Here is a 25,266-nt window from a genome sequence, read left to right as displayed (position 1 = left end):
TTTCTCTCTCTTTCTCTCTCTTTCTCTCTCTTTCTCTCTCTTTCTCTTTCTCTCTCTCCCTCTTTCTCTCTCTCTTTCTTTCTCGCTTCCTTCTCTCTGATCTTTCAAACTCACTCTAGCCGAGGTTGCAGACACAGTGTGGCAGGTCAGTGTCAAAGCCAGGTCCCACATCCCTGCACAACAGCAGCAAGCAGAGAACTCTGCAGCTGTTCCTTCAGATTTTGTAAGTTTCTTTTTTTCTTGAATGAAGATGAAGTGATCATCACAGTTCCACCTCTGTTGTTTCAATCTGATGTTTCATTAGACAAGTCATTCCCATTTTATACTGAGAAATTCAAGACGTAGAATTTTCTGGGACTCTGTGGGTCATCTAGGGAGCAGAAAGGGTTTGGACATCTAAAAAGTATGTTGGAACATGGTCTTGTTGGCTTCAGTAGACCGGCAAGAAAAAATCTTTAGCAGTATTTAATGCTATCAGCATTGACATTCATCCGGTTTCCTAGAGAGACACTTGTGGCTGTTCTTGCTTCCCAGTGAGTACAGCCTGTTTGCAAGGCTCAGGAAGACAGCTCTGTGTGATACGAGGTTTATTCTTGTTGGAGGAGTGTTGTTCTTGACCTTGTAAGCCCAGAAGACATATTTTTAATAACGAAGTCATAAGTGATGGAATAATTGCATGAAGTGGTTTTAATGCACAAACAGCTAAGGAAATCTTGTTTTCTAGCAGAGTTATTGTTTTAAGAGACTCTTCCTTGACATCCTCAGAATTTCCCAGGCTAATAATTAAAGTGAGCCAGGCAATTAAAGATAAAAGATAAGAGCAGCATGCAAATATAAAGGAACATTTCTTGCTGTGATAATAGCTGGAATAATTATCTGTGAAAGCCAAATAACAGTGCAGAACTCAAAATATGCCAGCTTCAGGTTTTTTCAGAGAATTTGATCCTCTGGTTTCACCTGCTGTGTATATAAGTTAGCAGCACTGTCTTGCACTGAAGTGGAAAGTTCATCAGAAAAGTCAATTTTAAAATGCATATCTTTGCCTTCTTGTGTGTGTGAAAGTTCACTCCTATTAATGTAAAATCAGTTTGTGTGATAGAGTATTTAAGTGCCTGGTATTCTTGTTTATTTAAGGAAACGCATTCTTCCACCAGCAGGTTTCAGATAGGCGGCTCTGGCTGAGGAGGTGAGCAGCGGAGAAACAAAATTCTGTGCATTCCCAGTTTCTTCTGAACAATTCACCCCTCACAGGAAAAAATGGTAACGAGAGGACAAATTCTATCCATGTCAGAGTTGCTAAGGATAATATAGATGTCTGGGAATTCATTTTCTTTTGGATGGATTTGGTTTTAACCCACTTGAAAATGAGCCAGAAACAGTAAAGCTGACAGAGATATCTTTGCTAAGCAATCAATTTGTCACAAAAAAAAAGTCATCCCAGAGAGAGTTCACATTCAGGTCTAATTCAGTAAGTAGCTTTGAATGAAAAAATGGACTGGTGAGACGGGTGAAGAAGACACCAGAAAACCCTCTCACACGGCAGCTGAGTCTCTATACTCTTCCCAGGGTATGGAGACCCCTCCTCATCTTCAAGGGATTTTAAACTTAGTTACTGGGCTGTCTGCTTTTCTGCATTAGATGCTTTCATTTTCTTCTGTGGACATTTTTTTCTCAGAGTGAGCTGCTCAGGGATGTATGAGAACAGCAGCCGTAGCGTGCACGTACTGCCTGCCTCCTGCAGCAGTGTCCTACCCGCCAGGCTCGACTGTCTTTCTCTACCTTTTACTGACTGAATGTGCTTTATATAAAACATAGCAGTACCTGAAAGCGAAATCAGGATTTCCTTCACCTCAGAATAAGGCTTGGCACCAAGGGTGCTAGCTGACACTGTGGGAGTCCTTCTGTCCTGGGGGCTGGGAGATGACAGTCAGGCTCCCCCTGCCACGCACGTGACGGAGCGCTGGACCTTACGGCTTGCATTTCCCTGGGGACACTGCTGACTGCTTTGCTCTTTCAGAGTAGGTGGAAACTCTGAGCCAAATCTAACATTTCATTTTCTTTCTTTATTTTTTTTTCTAGAAGTGCCCCAGAGTGAAATGCCAAATGGAAAATGTCAGTTAGGAGGAAACAGCTTTTTTTAGTTCTCATTTCAGCGAAGTTTTGCTTCATTTATGCAGTTGGTCAGACAGGTAGAAGCGTTGAGGATTTCTGCAGCCTGACAGTCCGCAAAGACTGAGACAGAAACCCTGAGCTCCAAAATGCACGCCTGTTCCACCTGAGCAGAAAGGAAAACTGCTCTCATGGTATCAGTAACAGCGGGCATCCTTTATTCTAAGGCAGACAAGCAAGGTGGGGGGACGTGGCGAGCATTTTGCCATTTATTACACTTAACATTTCAGAGAAGAGGGCAGCTCTGCAGCCTGCTGGGCTACATCTTGCAGAACTTCAATTGCCTGTCTTTATTGCAGGTCATTATTCACCGTGACAGTTAGAAAAAGAGGAAGATTCACTGAAAAACATACAGCATGGGCCTGTGGGGACAGGGTTGTTACAGCATACACTCTGCACTTCCTGCCTTCATTATTCGTTTCGCTTCTCCCAGCAATAGCTGAATTTCTGTGCTAAGTAGCAGGATTTTGTATAATTAATACCATATATATTTTGTGAATCAGTTGGTAATGTACGTAGACATCCTTTTAAGTGAAAAGTACTCACCATTATCTCTGAATCACAGGCTTCTGTCTTGTCAGGAGACACAGTAAGGCATAAACTTTTTGCCACAAATCGCTTTCATCCCACGCCTTACAGTTTTACAAAAACAAGGCAACACAGGAGTTCCATGTTTCATTTTTAAATCATTAAATGAGACTTCTACCTCTCTTTCGATAATTTCCCTTCTCTTCCTCAGCCTACATCAGTCATTTTAATTTAAAGGTGAACGATCTGTCCCAACTGCTAAAAAAAGAACACGTCAACTCCTCTCTCTGTCCAATCCATATTTTATGATTCAATCAACTGCTTGAGGTATTAACTGTTAAAATAAAATAATGGTACCTATCAGCATGATATCTAGATCTTTAAAAATTCACTAGTAATTCAGATGCTCATAACATATAGTAAGCTACTCAAAACATTGGTCATACACATCACACATCAGTAAATAACATGAATCTTCTGAAGTAATAACATGAATCTTCGGAAGTCTGCTTTGGGTGGGAGAAGTATTGTAACACATTAATTCCATATGGATTCATATGGTTAATCACTCCGTGATTTGCAGTTTTTCTCCAGATAGCAGATTTGCACTGTATTTGCATGTCAGTCTCAGGACTGGTCAAGAAGCATAACATGTTTCTAGATCTTCCCATTGCCTCCTTATTGTGTAGGTTCTTTGCCACAAGCTGTACACCCCGCTGTGTGGTCATCCAAATCCATCAGACACGTTCAGGTCTTGAATATGCTCTCCAGATGTGCCGTTTGGTCCTATGTCTATGGTTTATTCACTAGGAACAAAGGTTCTTGAGTGGTGAAATTTGTCCCGGAGCACACTGTTCAGGTTAGGAGAGTGGTTACATTTTTAGAACTTACATTGCTGTTTAGTTTTACTGCCTGGATGAAGGCTTTTGAATGATGAATATTGCTGAAGTATTGCCCCAGATTGGGAAATTTATTGATTAAATGCTCTCAACACCAGTTTCTGAAGTCTCTCTGTAACCTTAATTTACTCCCACCAGGATACTGGCAGATGGAAAAAACAAAACAACACATTTGTTTTGAAGATTAATTTGTTAGTGTATGTAATGTGTACCTTATATACAGGGACAGCTGAGCAGTAGGAGTTAAGCAATGAGTCCATGACAAAGATACCTACTAACAGTGGAGAGCTGTTACTGTACACAAACAAAACAGAGATTTTTATCATTTATTTATGTGGGGATAGAAAAAGTATGTTTTAGCCAGCTCTTTTTATGCTATGTTTGCAGAGATGTTGGTATAGTTACGAATGATTTTCTTTGAGCTTAAAGCACAAGAGTGATTTCCCACAGTAATCAAAGCAACATTGCACTGATCAATTCCTGTTGCCAAGCCTCCATGTCTGTCCCCGTGTCAGTGAGGTACTCCACAGTACTCTTCAAGCTATTCTAAATATACAGAAATGTACTTTTGAGAGCTGTCTTTTTGTTATGCCATTAAAAACACCGGGACTGTCACACGTGCTCTTCCTTGATTTAGCTGGAGTACCTGAGATCTGTCACAGGGCTTGTTTTCAGTGCCTGGGGAGGGGCGTCTGAATTTTACGCAAAAGTTTCCTTTGTCTCAAATGTTAGTCTCTGCAGACAAGTAAGTGTGGGAACAAAACACCGTGTGTGGCTAAAATATTTCTCTTTTTCCAAGAGCCCCAGCTTTAAGCATCCTGTTATGTGGCTGTATTTTAGGTTACCCAGTTATCATGGAAGCAGACAAAAATCAGAATTTCCATCATAAAGATCAGGCAGACTACACCTCTAATTCTTAAGATACAAACCAACTAAATAGCCAACAGCAACACCAGGTTTTCTTGATGCCAACCTCTGCTATTTGTTGTATGCTTTCTATACTTTCTTTTTCTTTTTTGGGTATCTGAATTCTTTTAGGAAGACAAATATTTAAATTTTTAAAAAGAACATTGAGATCAGAATATTCTAGTCCTTTGTGATCACAAATCCTAATATTCTGTTTTTAGCAGGAGATTTCTTATAGGAGTTAACTTCTGTAGAAAAGGTGGATGGATGTCTAGCATTTATTCAAATTGCCATGACCATATCTAGGTGTCGAAGTTTAGCTGTTCTTGACGTGCTTATCTTGCCTTGCATTTTTTTTCTTTGATTCCTAAAAGACCACATAGTGGTGCTTAGTACAAGTTCACTGCAGTTATTCCCATGGTCAGGGTTGGGTTTTCTCAAATGCTGAGGCTAATAGAGAGTGCAAGTGTTTCTGTTGCAAAAAGTAACTTCATATTGTCTGTCCTCCTTGCTTGTCCATTGCTGGTTGACTGGAGTTATCTACCTCTCTGATTTATCTCTTGGGCTACAAATAAGGTGAGAGCTTTGCCGTGCAGAGAAGACCTCCTCGTTGTAGCTACGTAGGAAAATTATCTGCTTCTCCATTTCACATCTCATTGCTTACGGTAATCAAAACGTTTAGAAGGGATCATGAAAGTCTAGGCAATCATTTGCTGAAATATACGGGGAGGAGGGGATACGTGTAGGCTTTATTCCCCCAGAACCAAAAGAAGAGTAAGGTGGGGGGAAGACATGTACACCTTGGCTGCCCAGCTGCTGCAAAGCCAAAATTAGCAGCAGCTCTTCAGTGGCTGCAGGAGGCTGTGGGGGACACGGCAGGGAAAGGCAGGCAACAACACATGCTGCGGCTCCGTCATCCTCTCCTAGATGAGGTTTTCCACTCCACTGTGCCATTTCTCAATTTCTACAATGGCTGCAAATAAAACTCTAGCAATGTGGTGTTTGACTTGATCGGCTGAATGACTAAAGTGAGTGTTTTTCTGGATATCAGGTTGTCATATGTTTGAATTGCTCTATTCTGGACTTGGTTTGGGTTTCTTTTTGCATATGTGAAATGATCTGGATGCATTGCACGTACAGCAGAGTAACAGCTGGTGAGGGGGTGAGGAAGAGTAAGCTGTAGCTACCAAAAAAAGGGATAGCTTTTATCGTATGCCATCACGTAGAGAGTTCTTGTCTTTAAAACACATTCTATGTTACTCTTCATCCTTTGTGTAAAAGAGCTGTGTGCCTAAATCTATCCTTTCCAGAAGGAGAAAAAAAAAATCTGTCCTCCCTTGCAATGATAGTAATTCTTCTGAAACGAAGTAGTTAGCCCTGGTGTAAGGACTGGGTTAGAACAAGCACCAACTTAAACAACTGTCCTTGCCAGCCTGGGTCTAGGTTCAGTCTCATGTTCCACGAACTGCAGAGGAAAAGGACTGAGATCTAATATGACCAGAAAATTTCTCTGAAGCCATGTGCTAGCATGTCCCCTCCCAGCTCCTGGTGCACCCCCAGCCCCCTCGCTGGCAGGGCAGCACGAGAAGCTGAAACGTCCTGGGCTCTGTGTGAGCTCTGCTCTGCAACAACTACAACATCGGTGTGTTATCAGCACTGTTCTCATCCTAAATGCAAAACACAGCATCATGCCAGCTACTAGGAAGAAAATTAACGCTATCCCAGAAAACAGGACACTTGTCAAACTTCAAATTATGTTCAGGCTCAGAAGCTTATCCCAATCTCTTTGATCTCTAGCAAGCTCTAAGGGGGGAAAAAAAAAAGAGCATGTTTTTCTAATGTCAGTACCTAAGGAGGTAGCCTTCCTGCAGGTCCCATATGCTCTCCTGCTATGCTCCTAATAAATGAAGCAATATTTAGGTCTAAAACCTGTATTACTGAAGCTACTAGTGGTACTGCTGTTGAGTTCAGTAATTGCAGACTCACGCTTACATAATTGATTTAACTATCACCACTCTCTGAAGAGAAAGAGAGAGTTTTAAGTGGTTTTCCTCAAGCTATTTAAAACCTCTCACACATTGTAAAATTTCTCTTCTGAGATAAATGCCAGGATTTTGCAACTGTTTATGCCAGTAATTAATTGACAAAATGATTTTATTGTTGAGAAATAATCCTAGAAATGAACACATAAAAAAAAGAAAATATGAAATATTGTGATACCCATTAATTGTAAAAGCGTTTTCTTGAAACCAGATGAAGAAAACTGACTTGAGGCATATGAAACATATAAAGTCAGAGCATCTTCTGAGGTTTTTGGGGGGAGATCAGAGTTTTGTAGTGCTGCCACAGCACAGAGCAGCTCCGTAGCCTAAGCAGTGTGCTCTGTGCCCCCCCACAGGGTTTACTAACTGCAGGGGAGAGATTTCGTACGTGTGCCCTGCTCTTGTGCTTCTTTTCACATCTTCTTCCAGCTGTGCGTGAGCCACGGGGCTGGGAGAGCTGGACATGTGGGCAGAGGCAGGAGGGCTGTGCGCTCCTGTTGTGAAATGTAAGCGCTGGCACAGCATAAGTAATGCTTTAATGTTATTTCATGAGAGCTATTTTAAGATTTTATGCCAATTTATGCACAAATAAGCGTGAAATAGAACACATATTTTAGACAATTTCATGCTGTGAAGTGATATTAAGGAGGAGCCTTCCTCCTCCAAGTGTTACGTGAATTGTGAGCAGCAATGGGGGCTGTCTATGGATCCCAAGCGTTGTCCATGATCCTACTATAAGTGCTCTATAAAATGTGAGGGCTAATAAGCACCACGGCAGCAAAATGCAGAAGCATAGTGCTGAATACATGAATAATTTTGTGGAAGTTAATAGGACCGCAAATATTCCTTGAATGATCATAACAGCTGCTCTGGAAAATGATTGCAAAATGCCACCCTTGTTCTTGGCAGTGCTGTGCCCTGTGTTTATTCATAAACACAGCTGTTTAATATTAGATACAAAAGTAAGTTTCTCATTGTTTTATTGTCGTCAACCCTGTAGCTTTGGAAAAATGATCTGGATCAAGCACTTAAACCTTGAGCCAGAGAGTTTCTTACTGACAGAAACATTTTTTAAACTTTTCTACTTTTTTTTACTAATTTTACTTTTTCCTTTTGGAAAAAAAAAAAAAAAAAAAAAAAAGGTCAGTGTTATGTCTCCATATAGAATTACTTCCCAATTTTTCTTCTAGGAGAGAAGTTGCTGTAAGTGTGCAATACAGGTACAGTGCACACACAAAAAAAAAAAACACTGATTCTGCCTGATGACTGATGTCTGTGTTTGATGTCTCATCACAGAGTGCTTGAGGCTGGAGGGGCCTCTGGTGATGCTTGTGTCCAGCCTCCTGCCCAAAGCAGTGGTTTCTAGAGCAGGTTGCTCAGGACCTTCTCCACTTGGCTTTTGGGTATCTCCTAGGATGGAGACACCACAGCCCCTCTGGGCAACCTGTGCCAGCAGGCACAACCCTGGGCAACCTCTGCCCAAGACATCAACACTTCTCCCCCATCTCCATCATACTTCAGGCTCAACAGAAATGTAGTGCGCTTGCTCATTTGCAGCCTCTGTAAGGTGTAAGACCAGCAGCTAACCCCAGGAGCTCGGTTTTCCTCATTTTGATGACATGGAAGGCAGTATAAGTCTGTAGCCCCACATCTGGCTTCTAGGCTTTCTATTTTGTATGACCATAGGACTGAAAGGAGAGCTTTTTTCTGGCATAGATAGTCACTTGACTATTCAGTGTTACGCATTTATGGACTGCACCCAGAAGCTCTGGACCCAGGACTGTGAAGCACCTATTAGTTGCAGGCAAGTGAAATGGGATCCAAAGTACAACAGAGGCATTAAAGCACTGAATAGCCAGTGAACACCTTCCCTCTTCAACGTACCTCTGAGTAGCAAAAGCAGTAAATGGTGCTCCCAAGACTTCTCTGTGCAAACTCTGCATCTTTGGGTTGTTTTGTAGGAAAACACGTACTGAGATTTACACAGAGAAGAGTTTTTTTATGAGACTGTTATTTGTTTGCCCTGAATCTAGACAGAACTATAGTAATTATCATTAAATGTGAGGAACTGTTAAGCTTATTCAGCAGAGACACAACATAAAAATGTTACACCTACATTTATTTTTTTTTACTTTAAAATCATTTATCCTTGGCATGTAATTTAGAAAATAGGGTTTGATGGCTGTTTGCAATTGCCTGTATTTTCTGTGATCAGTGTGTGCAATGTTCAAAATTGATGTTGCTAATTAAATAACAGAAACAGGAACCAAGAGTTAATTGCAGTCTGTGCAGGTTGCCCCTCAGGTGTTTTGTGTCACCTGGTAAGCCTCAGCTCATTAGCAGAAACCAAGTCAATAAGTGTTTACAGAACTGGAAGCAGCTGGAGAGTTACAAAATCCCCACGTCCTATGGAAGCTGTGTGTGTGTGAATGCGTGTGGTCATGGTCATGGCCATAGTCATGCTCCTGACCATGAGCATCAGCAAGACTTCAATGAATTGAAAGGGGCAGAAAGTGGTTGGCTGCGTGCAGTTCTCTCTGTTGATTACCAGGATGCAATAACCAAATACCACCACCTCTCTGACGTGGTTATACAGTTTCCAGTCAGTTCAGAGGTTGAGCAGGGATTGTTTGTATTCACTCACCCTTAGCCCGCATGTGTCCAGGGAATATATGTTTGTTTGGTGAGCAAATATGAACCTTGACTCACTTTCTGAGTCCCTCCTTCTAGCAATGTGTTTCCTTGCAGGAGAACTACATGCTCTCTTCCAAGATTTGTATTGTCTTGAGTTTGGCAATACAAAGTAAATGATGTTCAGGTGAGGTTAGCTGATCAGGGCATGAGAATCACCCAGGGCATCTGACCTACTTCATTGTTTATCACATGTTCTCTGCTTCAGAGTTATCCTCAAGCTTCTGCATGACTTTGTGTGTCTCAACAGACCTCTAATAAGGATGTTGACTGGCAGAGAGCTAGGAGCAGTTCCATGAAAGGGGTAATCAGTTCCAGTGTATGTACAGGCTTACCTTTCTACTTTTCTCTTTCAGCATCCAATGTGATTACTTTTGGAATGTAATATACCCAGTATGCATCATATTAGTATCATCTCTTGAGTTCTCATCCCTCAAAAAATCTCTAGAAGTGAATTCTTCTTTCGTCTGTCATTATAAAAAAAAATTACCATTTTGGTGTGGTATCCCTGTGGATATGTAAACCAAAAAGCAAAATATCATGATTAAATTTACTTGTCCTAGATATCCTTGAATAGTTTTTCTTCCTTTAGCCATTGCCAGCAGCTCATATAAAGTTGTTTTTTTGTTTTTGTTTTTTTTTCATTGCAGTATTTATATGGTTATCTGAAGGGGCAAAAATTATCTGCCTTCACAGAAACATAATGAAACAAAGGACTTGTCTTTTCACAAGCTTTGCAGTTTTCTTCATGAGGAAGCACTTTGGATTTTCATAAACTGGGAATGTCTAGCCGTCAGCACTCTCTGGATTTGAAAGCAGTGCAGCAGGCGGTCCTAAAGGGCCAGAGCATGTTTGTACCTCACTAAGTATTTCTCTCTCTCTCCTAAAGAGGCTATTTAATTGTGGCCACACTCAGTAGGACCATTTACAGGTTGGAGCTGTCATGGACGGACTATCTTTTCCAGATGTGTAGGATAGGAGATAAGTGCCTTAGGTTGGGGTAGCACTGCCACTGTCATGGTCACTGTTTGCAGAATGTAGAGCAAACAGCAGCCAGTTTTGCATGCAGATGGAGAGGCAGTCCCAGCCTGAGCTGGTATGTGTTGTCAGGCCCTTTAGGAAACACCGATTTGCAACCTTTTTGTAGAGAGGATTCTTATCCAAAAGGACAAAATTAGTGTCAGTACAGAAGTGCAGATATCACTAACAGTGTGAAATTATCCCCTTCACCAAGTCTATGTAATGAAATTGGAATGGTGGAAGAACAGAGGAGATTCCCACAGGGGAGGCAAACGGGGTTGATAACAAGAAACCTGATCTCTTGGTTCGCTTTCTACTTTTCCAAGTTTCTAAACCAGTCTGTTCCTGCTTCTTAGTACCGACTGTCGTCATCTACCTTCCCACTGTTTCAGTTCTGAAATAAGAACAGCACTCCTGCTTCTGTCTAAATCCAGGGGTAATACTTCTGTCTAAAGCAAACAGCCGTGAGTTCTGCCACTAGGTAAAGCTTTCCATGTGCTTCATTGTACATTAATTTTGAATACACAGAAATGCTCAAATATCTTAAGGATATTGCCTTAAAAAGTCTCATCTATCCAAAGAGTAATCTTCCATAAGTACACAGCAACTTCACAACAGTTTAGTGAAAAACATCTTTTAGTGAAAAACGTATCGCCTTTCTTACCTGGATTTATCCTCTTCTTTCTTTTACTAAGTCATCTCAAAATTATTAAAACTAAAAACGTTTGGGTCACCGAATGAAGACTGATTTTTGGTGAACATAAACTGCACAATGGTCATTTAAGTAGAAGTTTGAGCTTATTTGGATTCCTACAAACTAGAAAGAAATTGCTATTTATTTATTCATTGCATTTTGCAAAACATTTTTGCAAATGTATTTTTCTCATTGATGAGCCGTCCTATGATCTGTCTAATCTTTATATGAATTATTAGTGGAAAAGACAACTAAAGGGAAAGAGGCAGAATACAGAATTACAATGAAATTCGAGAACTTCACAGTTGCAAGATTCCAGCTTAGAACCTCTAAGCGGTTTAACTGTAAAATTGATGAGTCATAAATATGTTTTCAAATTATATTAGGTTAAAAAAGAACAGAGTTCAAGCTGACATGACAAAGTTTCCATCATTTATGTTATGCAAATAATTTAAATGCTTGTCTCGTGTTTTGATATTAGTTATGTAACGTATTGTGATGATGTCAATTAACTGCAAAAATTGTTCTTAAAGGAACAGAAGAGTCTTTAACTGTGTATAGTACAGGCTTCAAACAGAAAAGAGCACACGTGATGAGGTACATAAAAAAAAAACTCAAATTCAGTCATCTTCATAAATGATATGTAAGAAGTCCTCTGTTTCAGTGTTTTGAAATCTGTGCAAATCATAGAAATGCTGACCTCTGTTAGAGTTAGAGCACTAATGTTTTTCAGTATAAATTACAGCCCCCAAACCTGAAAAATAAGGTATGTGGACCAGAATTCTGGGTTGGTCTCCAAATGCTCGCTTTCTGACGTCTGCTTTACGTTTGCAAGGCAAGAACTTTGCCTTGATGCAGTTCTGTTTCTTCGGGCCCCACTGTTAAATCCTTTGTTGTGCCCATATAGAAAGACCGACAAATGTAAGCTGAGAATTAGTTATTGCTGAGGTGCTCTTTCTCCTCACATGCTTTCTCTCCCTGCCACCCAACATGACACAAACCCTCACTGCGTGTTTGACATTGTTGAGGAAGAATACAAGCAGCTCCGTATTTACTGGATGAGGCACCTTTCGGGACCATGGTATACCTGCCTGACCCAGGAAACACAATGTATGCAACAGTAAGGGGAGAAATAAAATTACCATAAGCATGACAGAAATATGTTAATACAAATAACAATAGCGTGGTTAATGCTGTTGAGTATTTGAGATCAGTGTTGCAGCTGCCTAAAATACCTCTCTGGAAGTGCCTACTAAATAATTCAGCAGGAGCTGCTTTGATCTTCTGGAAGGCTCGTGAGATCCTCTTGAACCAGGTCCTGCTCTTTGCCACACTTGCATTATACAGCTTAATGTTGCAGTGATGAGGAAAAGCATCCCTTTAGTACACCCCTGTCCCAGCATGGAGGCAGAGGACCCACAGCCCACCTGCAGCGTTCTCCAGGGGAGCGCACCTCGGCAGGGCTGGGGCTGGCTGTGCACTTGCAGAAATAACTGGCACCACGTGAACGGGATTTGCCTGCCTTTCAGCTGGCTTATAAGCATGCCTGATTAAGGCTGATCACTGGCAGATGAAAATGAGATGCCTGAAATCATGCACATGGATGCAAACTTAGGTAGATAAGGAACTGAGGGCAAAAGGGTCTCAATGACATTCAGCCTCACCGAGTTTATTTCTCTTATTTGATACAGTACCAGTTTGTGGAAAAATCACAGCTGAAAATAAAATCACATTTTGAGAATGTTTTTGCTACAATGACAGAGATTAGTTAAGAATTTTTAGCTTCCTCTTGCTGTTTGCTTTGCTTAAAACGTTCAGATTTCTTTAGAGAATGGTCATCTTGATAATTTTTTTTCCTGCTTCCCCTCCAGTCATTTAATTTTTGAGAGGTTTTCTGGCAGTGTTATGTTTAATGGGAAAAAGATCACAGAAATGAGATGCTGTAACAGCCATTTAGTTAATCTTATGTTTCTTTGTTCATGCCAGCATGGGGGTTGTTCCATTTTATCATCTATTTTTTTTGCTCAGCTTAGCCTCAGCTTGTCCAATGAGCTCCACTACCACAGACAAAATCTAATGATGAGGCTGGCACGGCAAGTTTGCTCTCTTTAGTTCTAACTCAGAGAAAAGGCAGAGGCACTGTTAGCCTACAGACTGTGGAAGAGCCTTGCCAGCCCTCATGACCTGGGCGATCGCCTACCACATTGGCAGTCATCTACCACACTTTTCTTTGAGGTAACACATTGCCCTGATGCTTTGGTCAAGCTCTAGAGACGGATTCTGGGTGTCCAGAAGTGCTGTGAGCTGGCTTCTGCACGTCATGTTGCACTTGCACGATAGATTCAGCTTGGTCTGGAGAGGCTGAGGTTGCTGCTGTATGCAAAGCCACAACAGCCATGTTTTATCTGTAGAAATGGGGCTGAGCCCTTTGCTGTGCACCTTTGGTGCTCTGCCATGCCAACCTTTTGGGTCTTGTAGTGGGACTGTACCCTCAAGTTGAGTGGTGTGGTATGGGCTCTGCTGTGTAAGGCTGCCAAGTGAGTGAGTGAATGGATATACTGTATATAATCAGACTGCTGCACGGCCTGTGGCTTCTCTGTCGTCAGAGGAGGGCCATGAGAGCAGTCCAAATGCATGATTTGCCAGCACTGCAGAAAGAGAAGGCTCTTGCAACCTGCAGTCTTAGAGAGTATAGTGCATGTTTAGCCCAACTCTGATGGGATCCATTGAATTTTGCTGCTGTGTCGTGGCATGTCCATGTGTAGCTGCAGTGCTGGGGCAGAGGTGCCCCGGGGCAGCCTGCATCTCCCAGGCCATCACACAGATTTTGGTGCATTTTCTTCCCGGAAGCTTTTGCAGGTCAGGACCCTTTGGATTTCTGTCTTATTACAGATAAATGGGGCAACACCTTATAAATGATAGATCATTGAGATATTTTCTCAATAATAATAACTATAATAAAACAGTTGCTACCATTAGCTTTTTTGTATAAAAAAAAAAAGACAGCAATAGTCATTTTCCAGTGAAATTCTTGTCTTTCTCTGCATATTTCTGTCAAAAAAAAAAAAAAAAAAGTATGACAAAGCTTACAAATTTAAATCATTGTGCTGTGACACGTATAACACAGGGATGCTCTGAATCTGAGCCCTATGTCCCGTTCCTGAGGAGCTGAGTATTTCTTCCCAGGCTGCTCTTCCTGTTCACACAGAGCAGCTGCTGCAGAACCACCGAGGCTTTCATGGGTCTCCAGAGTGCAGGAAGGAGGCAGGAAACGTGGAAAAAGGTGCACTCACTGCTTCCTTACAGCAAAGCAGGACCTCGCAAACACAAATGCCACCAGTGGTGGTCACTTGGGGAAACCTTGAAGACTGCTTTTTGCATGCTTAAAGAATATTTTTAAAAAACAAGAACCCACCCACCAAATTTACAATTTCTACTTCTTTGTGAAAGGGTTATGAATTATTTTGCTGCTCAGCTACTTTCCTGAATGAAGGTAGAGCGGTCAGGGGACAATGTTTGGACTTAAGAAAGGGCTCTGAAGCACTCACAGTGACCAAAATCAGAAAACTACAAAGAAGAAAGAATAACAAAAAACAACAACAACAACAAAAAGACTTTAGATGCTGTAACATTGTTTTCTGACTATAAAAGGGTGGAAAAGACTAGGAAACTAAGCCAGAAGAATAACTAGGATCATTTAAATGTCTTGATGGAGTTTCCAACAATTTTTATGTGACGGAACTCCTGGAATAACACAGGCAAACGAGAGATTAAAGGGCAAGGTGAGCAAAGTACAAAACAAGCAATTAATTAGTTTGCAAAATGACTTCAAGATTTCAGCTGTATTCATTCATTTGGACTCTATATTTAATGAAAATCTTGCCAATTTTTTCACAAATAAATCATGGAAGTATTGTCTAGCATCCACGAAATGACTGTAGCTAACAAACCCTACACTCTTCAAAATGCTAAATTCCTAATTCTTCTTGGATGGTAAAGAAGGTGTTGTAATGTAAGAGTGACTTACAGATACCATTTATCCTAAAATCAGCTGATAGTGAGGATGCAAAGGAATGTTTTTCAATTTCACTGACTTGCTTTTGATTTGTATATGTGTGAGAACGAGAGAAATGCATGTTAACAGTTTTTACTATTTTTTTAAGGATCATCCGTTATGAATATAAAAGGAATAAAACTGCATTTTTCCCATTCTAAGCATCTTCTGATGTTGGCTTTTACAGCTGTGTTGCCTATTTAAAAATAATTTTTTAAAAAAATGAACACAGGCTACTCTTCTGATGCTAAACCTAATAGAAAGAAGCTGAAGATCCATTAATTGGTCTTCAACCTCCCAGTAATTTTAGAGCAGCAATATTTGATAATAGAAGGCATCACAACTTCTTCATCTTTAACCTCACAGGTGACGTCATCTTTAAAGAAAAGTTCCTCAAATCGAACTGAACACCATTTCCTAAATCTTCTTCCCTAGTGCTTCAGTCAGAAAACTTGTCTTATGTTAGGGCTTTTGGGGCACAGTATAGCTTTCAGGTTTCTAAATCTCTGAACCCAAATCTGGAACTGATCATCAATAATATTATATTGATGTTAGCATTAGCTAGAATCATTCATGTAAATCTCTCCTTAAACCTTTGAAGATTTGGAGTTAGTGTTTTCCCTTAATCCATACCTTCCCTTTTCAGTACTAGACATAAGAAAAAAACTCATTGTCTGTCCGGCTGCTCAGGAGAAAGGGAATTTATACCTCATAGCTTCTGAATGCATTTGGTATTCAGAATACCTTGAATACAAGGTATTACCAGCTTCAAGAGTTCAAAGATCCTGAGAGAGCTGCCAAGGTCACAAGATTGTCTTTTCATGTGCTCTCCAGCTTCTGAGTTTATAGGATTCACACACAATCATTAATGGCTTTGTCAAAACTAAGACAAAGACGTAGCCAGGCATATGAACCCATGGCAGGGTAAAACCCAAAGTGATGCAAGTTTTGTCCAAGAAAAAACATGCCCCCCCCCCCAAAGGCTCTGCTTGATTTTGCTTCAAGTTCATAATTAAAGGAATGTAAGATAGAAGTCACCTGGGTGCCTTGTACTGTCTGCACTCAGATCTTACTGTAGTAGGTAGAGAGTCAGTTGTGTATATTTTATTCCAGTTATGTGTGATTATGGTCATGATAATAGCTATGAACAAAAATTCAGTGAGCTAAAGAGTTCAGATAAAGACCCAAAACATACCGGCGAACTGTGTCACACTAAAAAGGCCTTTCTGCTGGACATTTGTTTCCAGAGAACAGGATCCTGATTTCCCAAGAGCTGAGGCAAAAGAATTGCTTCATACTTGGAAAATCTTGGCTGTGGTAGACAAATAGTCCAGCTTGTCTTGGGACACAGGCAATCACACAGTCCAGAATCCTACAAAAACAGTCTTTCATGTAAATACCTCAATTCCTGTTGAGCCAAATGCATTCTAAGAATATATATACATATATATATTCTGATTATTTCAAATTTTTCATCTTCATATGCTCAGGAACAGCAGAGAACTATGATTATGTACAAAAAAAAAGGGGGGGGGGGAATGTGCTTGCCTTTTTCTGCAACATTCCCATTGTGCGTGTTCGGGCAGATATTGCTCATCTGAAACTATCAGTAAAGAATGCGTCTGAAATTAAAAGCCTGAGAAAGCTAAGATCTGAGCAATACTGAAGTCTGTCTTTGATTTTCAAAGCAAAGAGAAAGGTACTAAGGGGAGTAAGTCAGTGGGAGTCTTCTGGCCACATTGGCTCCTGAAAAAAAAAATGGAAGTTGCTGTATTGTCTTAGGTTTCCAGTTTTGTTCTCCATTATTAAGTGAGGTTAAATAATCAGCCTGCTGCAAACTAAATTTAAAATTCTGAAGATAAAAAGAAGGATGATTTTGTCTTAGTTTCATTTTGCCTGATATTTTTCTGGAAGGGATTTCAATCTGTTGAGGACCATTTTACAAAGTTGTAGCAGGAACTTAAACTTCAGTAACTAAAAATTCTTTGAAACATAAAACTAGCTGAAATTGGGGTTTTACAAAAGGAGTAAGGAGTCATTTCTGATTCTTGGGAATTTCAAGCTTTAGGCAGGCTCAAAGATTTAATAATTGGACAGGAAAAAAAAAAAAAAAAAAAAACACAAATGTATTAAAAAGCACTGTGCACAAAGGGTCTGTTTGTTCTGAAGATTACAGCTGGCTTTGGGATGATGAAATAGGATGTGACTGGTACAATCATGCTGTGCATAAAAGTTGTACCGAACATAATAGCCCAGTGCATTTCTTTTGTAATGGAAGGATTATTTTTTTTTTTTTTTTGGTAATATTGTATAAGGACAGATACGACGATTTTATGGAGCTCATTATGCATGCCTCTCAAAGAACAACGAGGTTGAAATCGTGTTCAACTGAGCTCTTCCAGCTCTCTTCATGCTTCCAGCTCCTTGTGTATTGTCTTGTGCTCTTCCATCATCTTGGCCTTTTCAGCTGTCTAATGTAATCTCAGGGTAAATGAATGGAAGGGAGCTGGGAAGGGAGAAGTGGATGGAGGAAGGAAAAAGCAAATAAAGCCATCAGTGCTTTGAAATGTACTTCATCTGTTACGTTAGGAACACTGAAATAGTTTGTGATGAAGTAAATCCCAGTCCTTGAAGAAATGCAGCACACAATTAAACAGAGGCAGGAGTTAACTTTTGTGTGCAACGTTAAAGTTGCCTGTGAAAGAAGTTGAGAAGTTCGATCCTACGTATCTGTCCCACATCTTCTTCAGTATATAAAATGCTTAGTTTCACAGGACTCCTGTGAGACAGCCAAATACTATCATCCCCATTTTATAGACATAGAAATGAAGCAGATTAACTGAGGTAGCCTTGCTAAGGCTAGAGGCACAGCAAAATTTCAGCCTCTCATTCCTCCTAGTAATCAATTCAAAGTAATTTCAAATGCTGCAGATTAGGACTCTCAGAATTAGATGTAGTAGTATGTGACCAGTTTTTTTTAAAAGGAATGATACGTGGGAGAACACTGGCTCCTTTCATCACTAGGCACCCTGTGGTACTGTGTACTGGGTTCCAGCATCTGGCAAAGCAGAAAGTTCTCTCTTGCAAGGAAGCTCTAGAAAATCACCCATGGAGTCCAACAGCATCACTGCAGCCTTCTGCCCCTCTTCTTCCCCTTTCTGAAGGGTTCCCACAGGCAGAGAGCTTCTGGGACTGGGACTGTTTAATGACACTGCTGCTTCAAACTTGTGTCCCATGGACCATAGCCTTTCCTTCCCTCCTCTTACGCTTTCCTTCCCTCCTCTTACCCTTTCAGCAAGGACAAGTATGCATCCCACTGAACATTTTGGATACGGTATGCTGCAACCCCTTGACTCAGAAAAAGTCCCATTAACTTTGGGCTGTGGATAAGGTTATACTGGGCTGTGGATAAGATTATCATTCCACAGACCCATCTCAATGAGGGCTCTGAGATGGTCATCGCATACAACCTGTAAGTACACTGGCTGCTCGTGAGACTCCATACCTAATCTCACCTCCACATTTATAATGAATGATTAATGCCACAGCAAAGAGGTAAAAGAAGAAATGAGTCCAATGAGCATTGAGAGGACAGCCTAACACACTCTCTCAGTTTGTCACCCCGACTATGTCAGGTCTGGTACAGGAATGACCCACATGACTAAGAAACTGGAATGAAATAACCTGAGATTTCTGTCAGAAGAAAGATAGAAGACTGTGCTGTGTATTCACATTAGACCTGATCGGTAAATCCACGTTACCTTGTGACACTGGAATAGCTGACCCTTTTTCCTGGCTAGGAGATGGCAAACTCAGAGATTAATGCAGAACCTAGAACTGAGAGAAATCAAAGTGTGCCTCTTGGAGAGAGGCATTAACAAACCTTATCCATAACAGGCTGAAGGATTCTCGTTCACTTCAATCATCCGTGAAGGTCACAGGCTCTTTCTGCAGCTGACTGACTCACTGCCCAAGTGCATGTAAAATCTCACCGAGGGAATCTTGGATGGAAGCCGGATGTCACAGATGGAGGGCTCCTCAATCTTGTTTTGGTGCTTCCTACAGAAGCGATCAAATCAGCTGATCTCATCTGAGACACTGGTTCATCTCCCCGAGAGAAGTGTAAATCTGTCACCTAGCTGGGATGAACCAGTTTAGTGATATCACCCACCCCCCCGAGTAGCTCTGCCAGTCCGAGCCGTGGATGCCGGCGGAGTGCCCTGGCCTTGCTTCAACACCTGGTGCAGCACCTCTGTCCCCGGTGGTGCACTGGCCTCCAGGAGCATCCCGAACTGAGATCTTTGTGTGGAACAAAACAGGACTGGGGTGAAACCTGGTGTCTAGTCCAGTAGGGTGGCCAGCACTCAGAGCTTTGAGAGCAGGCTGAGAAGCTTGTCTCTTCATTCAGTTAGGATCCGTCTTGGTTTCTGATAGTTAAAGGTGTGGCTTCAGCTGTATAACAAGGTTTGTATATCTCTGTTTTCAGTCCTATCAGTGACTTCCAGCAGCCACCTAAACATACTGTTCTTTTTCTGCATCTTGTTCAGCTTTTGGCCTCAGCAAATTCCTGTGGTAGAAAGTTCTGTGGATTAATTGCAGTGCATGAAATAAATAGATTTGGATTTGCTCATATTTTACTGCACATGCACTTGAAAATCAGTGTGGGGGGAGACCATATATTTGTGTTAACTAGTGAGATTACCCCTACATTTCCAGTAAGTATTACTTCTGTCTGTGATTTCTTTCAGGGAGCTCATACTATTTACGTTTATTTGCTTTCATGAAAAATTAATCAAGAGCCAAAAATGTTCTTTAAGGCTATATAAGAAATGCATACAGAAATACAGGAAATATTATGCTTACTTTAAAGAAAGATTTCCCATAAAAGACATGTTTTTTTTTCTGTAGAAAAAAAAAAAAAATGTGAGTGAAGCTGTACAATGTTACATCTTGAAAGGCAGCATCCAACTCTACAGAACTTCCTGGAGTAATCAGGACTGAAGCAATCAAAGTATCCCATTCCTTCCACTTTTGCTTGCATTTATATGGAACCAATTTACAGTTCTTTTTCTCATCACCCAAACGCTCTCTGGACAAGGCCACATAAATTTCTGCAGGCTACATGTGAAATCAGGGACTTTTTGGCATATCAGCGTACTCTGCAGCCTCGCTGTCTCCTCATTAGAAAATGCGTGACTTACACAGCAGCATGTTCCAGGTCAGGGCAGTTACGCTGGCAGAGCAAGAGAGAGATTTGTAGAGCGTTTATCAATGCTTTTCACTGGTTCCTGTAAACTCAAACATATGCCTGTAATTTTTCTGCTCTTTCAGGTGATTTTCACTGTGCTTTTGTAGAATAGCCAAGACTCCCCCTCACAATTTTTCAGTAATTGATCTCTGACCTTGGAAATATTTTCAAGATTTTCAAACTTTCTCTAGATTTCTATTTGCTGTGGTGGTGGTGGGGTCAGGAGGAGTTTAGAGGGGAGTAACCAATGTATGGAAGTGAAAGGCTCATTGCAGAAAGGACATCACTGGTGAGAAGGAAAAGATAAGAAAGGGAAGCATCTCTGATTTTTTTCTTGAGGAGCAGAACTTGACTTGGCTAATTGTAATAGCAGACAAAAATATTATTTCGGAATCTGAGATAATGTTGGTCTGTTTCATGACCTTTTTTTTCTTTAAGATGCAAATCTTTCTTAAAAAGCCCCTGTAGGATCTCAGGTGTGAATGGTCTTTGGTGTTCTTCTGTGCTGAGTTTTCTTTTCTGGAACTCCCTTTCCACGACAGAGTTATCTTTTCCACTACAAGCAGAAATCTCCTTCCCTTGAAACTACCTGTTTTGCTTAGATCAGATAAACCTAGAAACTGTCGCTACAGTAGCAATATCCAGATCAGTAATTGCTTGGGGAAACGAGTCCTCCAGTGTGCCCGCCTCTAGGCTCAGCAAGTCGCTATTGCCACCAGAGGCAGCAAATTCAAAAGTGTGAACTCCCTGGGGAGCGGGCTGCAATAGATGGTAAACACCACACATGAGCACGGGGTAAATGATTAGTGCTGCCTGACGGGGATGCTTCAGCCCCTTCTTTTCCGAAGCAAAAGGAGCAACTGGAGTACCACAGTAAGGCATACCTCGTGTATCGGTGCTAATGCTCTGGTTTATTTAACTCTGTGGACTGACTTTACGGAGGTTAATCTCTTGTGTTATTGCAGGTGGTGATGGAATATATATTGGTTCTGTTTGTGCAGTTATGGTCTGTACCTGGTCAGACAGGTTTCCATTAGGACTGTTTCTCTAAATGAAGGTTTGTGTTGTTTGTTGTACAGGCATTGTTGCATTTGCAGTTCATCCAGTATCAATTTTCTATCCTAAACCCATCTTTATGGACTTTAGTCTACACAGTACCTAGGCATGCCATCAGAATGGCACTGTAATGTTAAAATATTAACATTTTAATAATATTTTAGAAACCTTTCACTGATGAGAATAGTTAGGACTTTTTCCTGTTAGGACAAAAGAGAACTTTTCTTTCATTTTTTTTCTCTTATTTTTCTTTTTCCTCTTCTTTCTCTAACTTTTTCAACAAAAATAACGTGTAAGAATTTGCAGAAAGTCAATTCTGTACCAGACCCTCAGGTGGGACTTAAACTCCACTGCAGTTCAGCACATGCCAGCATTGCAAATATAATGCCTCCAAGTGTTACTGTATAATAATATTCGTGTAACTGAGGAGACCAGTTGCCTTTCTGGGCTGAGTTGGTGTAAATTAGCCTGGCTCTTGTCACAATGAACTTGAAAAAAAATAGTACATTCTTGTCCTGTTCATATTGTTTTCCATAAGCATCCACAGTTGGCCACAGGATGTGGAACTTGATGCATCTCCAGCCTGGTCCACTCCCACTCAATCTTTTCAAGACTCCAGGACGAACAAGGGGGTAATGATAGCACAGAGCACGTTCATAACGTGCTACTTGCTCTAAAGTAAGTGCTCATGGGGTCCCATCTGGCTTTTCTAGAAGCTGTCTTTCGCTGATCCAGTTCAAAATCTTATTCCTAAAGTGCCAGATTTTTGATTGTTAAATTTTCTCTTGATAGGAAGAGACAAAAGCACTCTCTTGTGCTGCTTGATGTGGAAAAGGGCAGTCTTTGTTACTTTTACCTAATTTGCATTGTAATTGGCAAGGAAAAAATCTTCACACCGACATCAGCTCTTAAGAAGCAAACTCCTTCTGTGGATAGTAAAGCAAGGTTCTTATAAAAAAACATGAGCTTTTTCTTTCCCAGGTACTTGGGTTGTTTGGTTGCATGTTTTTTGGATGAATGGTCACAACCTTTTTTTGCTGTGTAGGAAGCACCCTGAGACAGGGTGCTTTAAGACAAATTCCTTCCTACCCTTGCAAGTAGCCCTGGAGCTGGTGCCCAGCTGGCAGCCTGCCTGGGCAGTACCCAGGTATGTGCTCGGCTTCAGAGCGCATCCCGAGGTCTCATACCTGGAGTGTGGGCAACCATCAGCTCTCTGTGCAACTTGCAGCGATCCCACCAATGTGAAGCCAACATCAGGAAGCGTGGCCAACCTCAGGAAATAAGACGTGCTGGGATGCATCCTGAGAGGGTCCTGAAATCTCCAGCTGCAAGGCCAAATGAGCCTTCTAAGCAGGCTAAGTCCAGAGTGACAGGGTGAGCACTGTGCTCATCAGGCTTCCCTCTGAAGCACCAAGGGCATGTACAAGCTGTTACAGAGGCACAAAGACTGTGCAGCCTTTTATAACTACTTGTTGTAGGGCACGGTGGTCCAAGTTCAGATCTGGTAGAAGGAAATGTGACTGTCCTGAAGATAATGGAGTTTCACCATGTTTTATTCTCCCTGAATATGGTAAACCACAGTGCTAGACCCACCCACCTAGTCCTATTAAATCTATAAGTATTTATTAGGTAGACATTACCTCCTTATAGCCTCTTTAAACCTCTTCTATTTCATCCAGAGCTGGATATTTTTCTGGATGTTTCATTTCTGTGTCTTTATCAGTGAGCTCTTAACACGCTGTTTAACAACAGTGTTAACGTGATCTGAGGCCTGGTTCAAGTATACTTAAGTGAATGCATTTTGATTTTACGCCTGTTAGCTTTGTTCAGTAACAACAGCTAGCATAATCCCCATAACTCAGGGTCACTGACTAAGACAAGCAGTTTCTCTCTCTTTATTCCATCCTGATGGATCTCAGGGGAGCCTCGCGACAGCCTTCCTATTTCAGCAACAACTCCTCACTTACCCGGGATCCTCAGGCTAGGATGTTGGCTTTCGGTGTAGTGACAGCTTCATAGCTCCACACCAGCTCTCCTCTGCTGTATCGCCCACATGTGCTGCGACCAGCCTGGGATGCAGAAGGAATGGTGCTCAGACCTGTGGGATGTCTCTGTCTCCTTTCTCAAGACATTTCTCTTTTTCAGTGACAAAGCTGGAACAGTTTTGTAACCACTCAAGATGTCTAATTCAAGAAGAAGCAAAGAGAAGATTTTGCTTTTTGAAAATGCCAGGGTGGACAGGGTCATTGAAGACTCCTATAATACTTGCAGCTGAATTAAAGCTCAGCTGTATGCTGAGAGCAGATCTCTGTTGATGCATCAAGGCTTGACAATCCTATTAGTGGAAAAAAATGAGAGAAAAGGGGAAGAAAATGAAAAACATTCAGTACTGATGGAAACATCAAATTGACAGTGGAAGAGAAAAGCAAATATTTGATGGTTTTACACTGTAACTTATAAATTCTTAAAAATAAATAACGGCAATCAGAATATGTGGTGCTCTTTTGCTTTGAGAAGAAAAGTTACATTTTTTTCTAGACCACAGCCACGTTCACAATGTGATGTCTGACCCATGGATATTTAATTCTCTTTCTGCCACTCCAGTTAGGAAGGAAGAATCCTGGTGTGACTCCTCAGAGCAGCAAGCTGGCCTACAGCTTTAAATAGAAGGTTAAAAATAAAAAATCTTCAGCTCAAGTCAACCAGCTCAGTCAGAACTTACCGAGTTCCTAAGCCAGTGCCCTGCCAGAAATGTTGGAAGCCACTCAGTGCCATCTGATATACTCCTTTTCCCTGCCTGCTCCACGAGGTATTGTCCACTGATGGGATACAAAAGCAAAGAAAGGAGCCCCAGAATGCCACATGGAAGTACTGGTCACAACACATCATCTGCACAGATACACCTGGGTCTTCTGGGAAGGTGAAGACTTGAACCTAAATTATTTCCTGGGTAAAACAACATCAGCTTCACAGGAGGGATTCAAACCTGAGGAAATGTCTAACTCTTGTTATTATTCTGACATGGAGAAAGAAAATGCTTCATTGCTATTGTTGGTCTCTGCTGAGAATTAATAGCCTGCTCTGCCTGAAATGAGGAAGTTTTGGAAATTCAAGCATGTAAAATGTATTCTGAATGTGTTTTTTTTGTTGTTGTTGTTTGTTTGTTTCAGTCTCAGAAACTGTTAATCAAAATAAAAAATGTGTAATTTCACTATGACTGACATTCTTCACCTGCAGGGAGAAACTCTTAAGAAAAATTATCAAAGCAAATTTCCATTGTGTAAATCCAACATCTCGTTCTTTAAAGGTGAATTGGTGTTCAGTGATTGCCTTTCATTTCTAATGCAGTAATTGTGTTATCTTGAGCACTGTAACTTGTCTTAGGAATTTAGCCAAAAACTTCTGGAGTCTATTTTGAATGTTTTTGAGAAAAGGTGAAAACAAAGCAGCATTTAAAATGCTTAAATTTACCTTTGGATTTGTTCTTTATTGCAGTACAAGTAGATTGCACTGATTATCATTCTGGGAAAAAAACAATTAGTGAGACTCCCAAAGATCAGACATCGTGAGGACTGAATGTGTTGAGCAAGGAGTTCATTGGAACTGGTTTTGCTTTTTCAGACACTGCAAATGGATGTAAACAAGCTGAATATCACATTGCTTCGGATATTTCGCCAAGGAGTGGCTGCAGCACTGGGACTGTTACCTCAGCAAGTTCATATCAACAGGCTCATTGTAAGTAACAAAAGTCTGGGTGTGATAAAATGTACCTGGTTATTTAGAATGCTCTTACATTTATTTTCCTTTCATTATGGAAAACTGCAATAAAATAGGACAGAAAAATACTTTGTTTTGATAGATTTTTTTCTGAACTGCACTACAGAATAATAGATCTCCATTACAAAATGACTTAAATTTTCTTTTGAAAGGAAGCCATTCATAGTTACAGTCGAGAGAAA

At 40.9% G+C, this 25,266-nt stretch overlaps 1 protein-coding gene across 3 annotated transcripts in view; it reads left to right on the top strand.

The window, feature by feature from the left end:
* The window catches only part of PTPRR (protein tyrosine phosphatase receptor type R), a 140,444-nt gene that overhangs the window by 43,890 nt on the left and 71,288 nt on the right, over positions 1-25,266 (top strand). For all 3 annotated transcript variants that reach the window (XM_035335502.1, XM_035335499.1, XM_035335512.1), the window contains one exon: positions 24,929-25,042. In XM_035335502.1, the coding sequence (XP_035191393.1) occupies positions 24,929-25,042 (114 nt within the window). The remainder of the gene's footprint in view (positions 1-24,928; positions 25,043-25,266) is intronic.

Source organism: Oxyura jamaicensis, chromosome 1 (assembly GCF_011077185.1).
Source record: "Oxyura jamaicensis isolate SHBP4307 breed ruddy duck chromosome 1, BPBGC_Ojam_1.0, whole genome shotgun sequence".
NCBI lineage: Eukaryota > Metazoa > Chordata > Aves > Anseriformes > Anatidae > Oxyura > Oxyura jamaicensis.
The sequence above is the reverse complement of the archived record's forward strand: the minus strand, read 5'-3'. Positions and strand labels throughout refer to the sequence as shown.